General features: G+C 52.1%; 1 protein-coding gene across 4 annotated transcripts in view; it reads left to right on the top strand.

The window, feature by feature from the left end:
- The window catches only part of Cdh23 (cadherin related 23), a 360,605-nt gene that overhangs the window by 284,658 nt on the left and 67,958 nt on the right, over positions 1–7,989 (top strand). For all 4 annotated transcript variants that reach the window (XM_048338969.1, XM_048338966.1, XM_048338967.1 and 1 more), the window contains exons 35-37: positions 438–566; positions 1,794–1,922; positions 3,177–3,404. In XM_048338969.1, the coding sequence (XP_048194926.1) occupies positions 438–566; positions 1,794–1,922; positions 3,177–3,404 (486 nt within the window). The remainder of the gene's footprint in view (positions 1–437; positions 567–1,793; positions 1,923–3,176; positions 3,405–7,989) is intronic.

Genomic DNA, 7,989 nt, shown 5'->3' on the forward strand with positions numbered 1-7,989 from the left:
ACATGGACTTTCCTATCTGGGCTGATCCTCAGATCTCCACTTCTTGAGTAGCTAGGATTGCAGGCATGAGCCACCGGTGCCCAGCTCAGCCTCACATTTTTTTTTTTCTGGAACCAGCCTGAACTATCATCCTCCTATTTACCTCTCAATATCTGAGGTGACTAACATGGGCCACCTCATCCTACTTATTGGTTGAGTCTCTTAACTTCAGATGGACCTCAAATTACAATCCCTCTGACCTCTACTTCCTGAATAACTAGGATTCCAGGTGCATACCTCCCCAGCTGGCCTACCATCCCTGCTTTTGAGGTCCCACAATACTTGTGACCTTGCTGGACAGAAGCCCACGTGTGTTAGAGGAGGCCAGGCAGTCCTCCTTGGCCCAGCCTGGGACCTCTCCTTACCACTCCTTACCCCTCACTGGCTCTCTCCAACAGGTGGTCTTCTCCCTGGCTTCTGGCAACATTGCTGGGGCCTTTGAGATCGTTACCACCAACGACTCCATCGGTGAAGTGTTTGTGGCGAGGCCACTGGACCGAGAAGAACTGGACCACTACATCCTTAAGGTAGGGACTGGCCCTGAGGGCTTCGAGTCCCTCCTGACTGCCCCCGAAGGCACTAGGCTCTGGTGATCTCTTCCCCTGCTGTCACCCAGTGACCTGTGGCAGGCCTCTCAGGGCCAAGGGAGCGCAGGGGAGGTGGACGTGGAGCTGTCCCCAGTTCTGGGCCCAAGCAGCTGAGGGGTTTGTCCCCACCATCAGAGCCAGCAGGAGAGAGAGCCTGCTAGATCAGGTAGACCCCTGACTCTGCCAGACACACAGCATGACCTGGGGCAGGTTTGGTTTTTTTTTTGTTGTTTTTTTTTTTTTTGGCCAGTCCTGGGGCTTCGACTCAGGGCCTGAGCACTGTCCCTGGCTTCTTTTGCTCAAGTCTAGCACTCTGCCACTTGAGCCACAGCGCCACTTCTGGCCATTTTCTGTATATGTGGTGCTGGGGAATTGAACCCAGGGCCTCATGTATATGAGGCAGGCACGCTTGCCACTAGGCCATATCCCCAGCCCCTGGGGCAGGTTTTTTTGTTCTTCTGGGCCTCAGTTTCTCCCCTGTGCAAAGAGCAAAGGAGCCCTCACCTGGCCTGTTCTGCTGGGATGCCATTCAAGTACAGGTGTAAGGAGCCATGATGGCCTGGATATCCACTGAGGTGCCAATTGGCCATGCACTGAGGACTGTCTGCGTAGCCCCCTGCTGTGCCTCTGGCGAGCCTAAGCTCCGGAGCACTGACAGCTGCCTGGTAATCATCAGAGCAGTACCAAGACCCCCAGGGTCCGGCTCAGCCCATGATCAGGAATCCGGCTCATTGGAAAGGCGTATTCCAGGCTCCATCCCCATTTGCCAGGGACCAGATCACAGTGCACAGGGCTGAGGCTTTAGAAGCAAAAGGCCCACCTTGAGTCTAACCACAGGCCCAGGGGTCATGGTCAAGGGCTGGCTGGTTGGGGAGCACAGGCACGAGTGGAGCGGGGGAGGGGATGGCTTGGACACACTGGAATCCAGTTCTAAATGAGTCTTGGCAGACGAGCAAGAAGTGTCTGTAGTGTGAGGCAGAAGGGGAAAGCTATAGGGTCCAGACATGGCCAGGTCATGTTGGGGGTCAGGAATGCCATCAAATCCCTCTGCCAGCTTTTCTCACCAGGAGGACAGTTCTATTTCAGAATTGTGGGATCACAGGCTTTGTGATCCTTACCCTTTAGTCCTGACCCCATGCCTCCTCTGCCTCCTCCTCTTTCTCTCAGGTTGTAGCCTCAGACCGTGGCACTCCTCCACGGAAGAAGGACCACATCCTGCAGGTGACCATCCTGGACGTCAATGACAACCCTCCAGTGATCGAGAGCCCCTTCGGATACAATGTCAGCGTGAACGAGGTAAGGGCAGCTTCACGGCATGTATTGCTGGCTATTTAGGGTGGACTGTGAGCAAGAACTGACCACCAAGTGTTTGTTTAAACATCTTCCTGGACCACTGCCCTCTCAGACCTCATCTGGGACTGGCTTTTCCATAATTCTACCCCTAACACCTAGCCTGGGTATCTGTTTGGATCAGGAAAGGAGAGGAGAGAAGAGAGAAAGAAGAAAGTGTTGGATGTTAGTGGCTCATTCCTGTAATCCTGGCCATTCAAGAGGCTGAGATCTAAGGATTATGGTTCAAAGCCAGCCCAGGCAGGAAAGTCCATGAGACTCTTATCTCTAGTTAACCACCAAAAGCCAGAAATGGAACTGTGGCTCAATGGTAGAGTACTAGCCTTGAGCATAAAAGCCCTGAGTTCAAGCCCGAGGACCATCACTAGATAGATAGATAGATAGATAGATAGATAGATAGATAGATAGATAGATAAAAGATAGTGTCCTTGTGCCCTACAAGATGCTGAGGTTTACTCAAGGAGAGGTACCTATTTAAAAACTGCATTTTAGCCAGGCATCTGTAACCCTAGCTACTCTGGAGGCTGAGATCTGTGAGGATCACAGTTTGAAACCAGCTCAACAGGAAACTCCAAGAGTCTCTTGTCTCTAATTAACCAGCAAAAAGCCAGAAGTAGAGTTGTAGATCAAATGGTGAAGTGCAAGCCTTGAGCAAAAAAGCTAAGGGTCAGCACCCAGGCCCTGAGTTCAAGCCCCATACATGCACACATGTGCATGCGTGCATGTGCGCGCACATACACACACGTGTGCACAGGCTTCCATATTAGCTGGGCACCAGTGGCACATGCCTGTAATCCCAGCTACTCAGACAGCTGGGGTCTAAAGATTACAGTTTGAAACACAGGCAGGAAAGCCCATGAGACTCTTATCTTCAATAAACTACACATACATACGCACATAGATAAAGCCAGAAGTGGAGCTGTTGCTCAAGTGGTCAGGTGCTAATCTTAAGAGGAAATGCTAAGGGATAGCACCCAGGCCCTAAGTTCAAGCCCCAATATTGGTACAAAATAAATAATATTATTTAATTTAACTATGTTTGCTCATCTGTAAATGAACTTGACATTCTCAGCATGTCGTAGGTGCCCACAGAACATTCTCCAGCAGTATCCTTGTCATCCTCCTCCTCCAGGGGAGACACCTGGGAGAGCAGGGAACAGACTTCCTGCCTGGACTGACCACTTCCTCCTCTCCTCCTAGAACGTGGGTGGGGGCACCGCCGTGGTGCAGGTGAGAGCCACAGACCGTGACATAGGGATCAACAGCATCCTGTCCTATTACATCACGGAGGGCAACGAGGACATGACATTCCGCATGGACCGCATCAGCGGTGAGATCGCCACACGGCCCGCCCCGCCTGACCGCGAGCGCCAGAGCTTCTACCACCTGGTGGTCACTGTGGAGGACGAGGGCACCCCCACGCTGTCGGTGAGCATGGCCCAAGCTCTCTGCCTCCTGTGAAGGCAGCCAGGTGGGTGGGGTGGAATCCACACAGTGGGTGAACCCCAGAATAAACCCTCCAGTGCACCTTTAGGCCACAGCGGAGGGTCTTCTTGGAGTATTGCTGGGAGCTATGTGTGAGGAAAGCTGATCCACTCGAGTCCCCAGCCACTCCTGGCCTCCATGCCATGTTCATGGTGTCTGTGCTGTGGTATTGGTTGAGCCACGCTACATGCCACAGGGCCACACTGACCTGTACATGGTACCTTATAGACAGGCAGCCGTCTGCTTGCACTGGGGTAGGGTGACATTGCTAAGCGTCAGAGTGGAAGTACTGGTGTCTATGGTTCAGTCTAATGCTTGGATGAGCAGAGCAACTGCCCACAGACATATCCCACAGCTAGGGGAGGAGGCATTGGGCCTCAGGCTGGCCGTGACCATCCACCCTGGGCTGTGGTCAGTGGAACATCTGTGATTTGCAAGCAGGGAGTTAGAACATTGTATGCTGGCTGTGTGCTAAGGAGCTGATCAGAACTGTTCAGAAGGCAGACAAGATCTATTGCAGAGTTGTTTTGGGGACACCAAATTAGCTCATGTCTGTGGAAGTACTTGGTAAACCATGAGAAAGAGGAAGAGGATCGCATCAGTGATCTGTTGCTACAATTACAATGGAGCATACCACGTAACTACAGAGTGACACTGCTGCATGCAATATGGAAGGACATTCTTTTATTCGGCTGATACTGCAGGCTGGGCATTTAGACCAGGCTCAACCTCTGTGTCCCACTGGCTTATCCAGGCTCCCTTCACCCTGCACCGGCTGCTGAGTGTCAGACGGTGCCTGGGCTTCTGGGGGCTGGCTGGCCATCCATGGGGGGTGATGGGGGCAAATCCTCCCACTGTTCACAGAGCACAAGAAGCTTAAGTGCCAGAAATGGGCAAGGCCTCTTGAGAACCAGGCTGCACGCTGGCACAGGGTCCCTTCTGCAACATTCTCTTGGTCAAAGCAAGTCAAAGGCCAGTGAAGAATCAAGATACAGAAAAACAAACCCAAAAGTTTGAGGTAATAAATTGCAAGGGCCACAATGTGGGTGCAGTGACGGACCAAAGTTTGACCCTTTGTGGCAGTCCATCTGCCCACAAGTGACGTTAGGTGCTCCTCTTGGCAATGGCCTTGTGGAGGAGGGGCCAGAGCAGGATTGACTGGGGTCTCTGGGGAGCAGGTAGGAATTCTCCCAGCATCCCCCCCAACACACACACCACACTATGAGGGGCCAGGCACTCCTAGCAACTCAGAAGGCTGAGATGTGAGGATTGAGGCTCAAAGCCAGCTAAGAAAGAAAAGTCCATGTTTCCAATTAACCAGCAAAAGCCAGACATGGAGGTGTGGTTCAAGTGGGGTTTTTTACCCATATTGTGAGGAGCCCAGGAAGCAGGGCTTGCTCTGGGTACTCAGGCTCCTTCAGTCCCACTGGAGGCCCATGTCACCACTGATTCAGCTGTTCACACACAGGGGGCTAAACAGAGACACATGGAACTTACTGGAGGCTGGAGCGAAGCAGATATCAGTTATTATAGTGATGTAGAAGAACTCAGTTTTGACATAACCCTTTCCCCCACTGGACCTCTCTTTGGGATCAGGATGAGCCATCATGATTGTCCTTACCAAACCATTTAGAGGTGTATCTGGCTATCCGCAGAAGACCCTTAACGATGAGTTCGTAAGTCAGAGGGTATTTCCTCATATCAAATCTCTGGGGAGAATTACAAATGTTGACTTCACCCTTAATCATGTCAGAGGTCATGTTTCTTGGACTTTCTCTCGTGGTTATGTCAGCTGCTATAGCTAGAGCCATCATGTCAGCATTCAAGGCAGATAGGTGACCAAAAGACCAGTTGCTGTGCCAGCCACTCTGATCCTTTATCTGGAAAAAGGTTTCTTTGAAGTGGCCTCTGGAGCTCTGCTATATTTTGGCCAGAAGCTGGTCACATGAACACAACTAGCAACAAGGCAGGTTGGAAGACATGAGAGAAAAGATTGTCATGACTGGCTTATTTCTGGGGGTCCAGGTATGTCATTGCCCTAAACCAAAACAGAGCTCTATTGGTGAGAAAGAGATAGAGGATAGAGGATAGATTTAGAGTGCCAGCATTTCCCACACTGCCCGTTCCCATTCTGATGTAGGCAAGTCTGTACACACATGCCGGGCTTCACCCTACCCCCCCCCATCCATGTGGGGGGGGCGGTCCTGGGCTTGTCTGCCTCTTCCGTGTGGGATCCATTCTCGCTCTCTCACGTCTCCTGGCCAGTAGAGATTAATTGTTGAAGCGGGGTCCCAAGGCAGCCTCGGTTCGCGTGTGGTTGCGAGACCCCATGCCCGCCAGCCCAAGGAAAGACACAGGCGCGTGGGAGTCCTGGAGAAAGCCTCTGGGGCGTTCTGATTTATTCAAATGAGGAGCCAACAGATATACCCCCAAAGGTGGGCACAGGAGAGGGGCCACTGGTTGGCCACAAGGGCTGTCCCTCAAGTGATGTCAGGGGACTTCCTTTATGGGCAGAGACCACAGGCCCCTAAGGACTGGGTTCTGGGGTCCCTGGCCATCAGACACGTGCTTGTGTCCAGGGATGGGGGCTTCTTTTCCTGTCGAAGGCAGAAGAGGACGGGCTAAAGCCAGCTGTCCCTCTTAAAGGCACAGCTGTCCCCAACACACACACACACACACACACACACACACACACACACACACACACACACACAGTTTGCAGGGGAGGGTGCAGACATTAGAAGCATTCTAAGACCCTGAGGTTCAGAGACCAAGTCAGGCTTCCTTTTGGTTCCTAGCAAAACAAGACTTAAAGAAATGGGAAATCATTTGAGATACAATTAGCCACTCAGGATGGTAGCCACAACCCAAACAGTTCTTGCAAAACTTTGGATTGGTCCCCATAGCCAGCGTTTCTAGGTGTTGGCCACAGCTTCTTCAGAGACTCAGCCCCACCCTATAGGAGCCATAAAACACCCTCTTCACCCACTCAGTGCCCTTGAAGCAAGGCTCAGCCCATCCGCTCCCTGGTGTGGGTGTGGAAAGTTGGGCAGCAGTTATGTTCCCCACCCTGACCACCACCAGTTCTATTTCCCAAGACCCCATAAAGTAGCCTCAGGTGACCAGGATCAGGGATGGCATTTTGAGGCTTCCCCTACTTCCTCCGGTTTGGAAAGGCCTCTGTTACTTGAGCTTTGGAGCAGACACTGAAGTGGCTCATGGACACAGTCTTAAAAAGTAACATTGAGCTGGGCACCGGAGGCACATGCCTGTAATCCTAGCTACTCAGCAGGCTGAGATCTGAGGATCACGGTTCAAAGCCAGCCCGGGCAGGGAAGTCCCTGAGACTCATCTCCAATTAATCACCAGAAAACCGAAAGTGGCGCTGTGGCTCAAGTGGTAGAGCACTAGCCTTGAGCTGAAGAGCTCAGGGACAGCGCTCAGGCCCAGAGTTCAAGCCCCACAATTGACCAAAAAATTAAAAAAAAAAAAAAGTAACACCATTCATCCATCCATTCATCCATCCATCCATCCATTCACTCACTCAGCCAGTGAACAGCTAATGATCCTTGAAGGCCCAGTGTCAGGCACTGTCAATAGAGAGAAAGACACTGGAGTCCCAGCCTGAAGGATAGTTGAATAAGGGAAGCAAGGAGTATTAGGGGCCACCAGGTGGATTATACACTGGAAAGAGCTTAGAGAAGGTTCCTGGAGGAAGTAGCACCAGTGTATATTCTCCATCTGTCAGGCATGGTGACACAGCTGAGGGGGAAATAGGAAATACATTCCAGCCCAGGGGGACGCAGGCTAAGGATGAACGATAGTCCTGGTGTGGGAGCTATAGAAGGGTCAGCTGGGGTAGCATTCAGCAGCACTGCACCATCTGTAGACCACGGGCTGGTCCCACTGCCTTCCCAAGAGCCCTTTGCTCTGTCTGTCCTAGTTGAAAGTGAGAAGGAGCAGAGCTGGCAAACTAAGGCCCTGAAGCCACCATGCCTGCTGTGACTGGCATTTGCTTCTAAGGAACACTAGATTCCTAGGTTTGCATCCTCTGACCAAATCTCTGGGCTGATGCATCCTCAGGGTGATAGGGGTCCCCAAAGACAGACCTGAAAAGGAAATGATCAGAGAAAGGTACTCTAAAAGCCAGAAGGCTTTCATTCACATCCCTGTAAAGAGCCAGAGTCTCTAGGCCCAGATCCTGGGAGTCAGCTGCCAAGAACTTTCCCAAATCTCGGAGACATTTTATACCAGAGCTCCCTCCTTCCTACTTTTCTCCCTGGCCAGTTCCCCAGAGCTGTGCCTTCCTACAGACGGCAGAGGCCATCTCCTCCCAGACTTTAGCCTGCACCTCCCAGGCTAGGAACAGCTGGGCTGCAAGAGGCCTCTGGGCCAGCCCCAGGCCTGCCACACAATGGTGTGCCACCACACCAAAGGAAGTCATTGCACAGTCAGCCTTGTGTGAGCTCCAGGACACAGATAGGGAGCCCTGGACTGGGGAAAGGCCTTAATGGCCATCAGGAAGGGT

Source organism: Perognathus longimembris, chromosome 2, assembly GCF_023159225.1.
Source record: "Perognathus longimembris pacificus isolate PPM17 chromosome 2, ASM2315922v1, whole genome shotgun sequence".
NCBI lineage: Eukaryota > Metazoa > Chordata > Mammalia > Rodentia > Heteromyidae > Perognathus > Perognathus longimembris.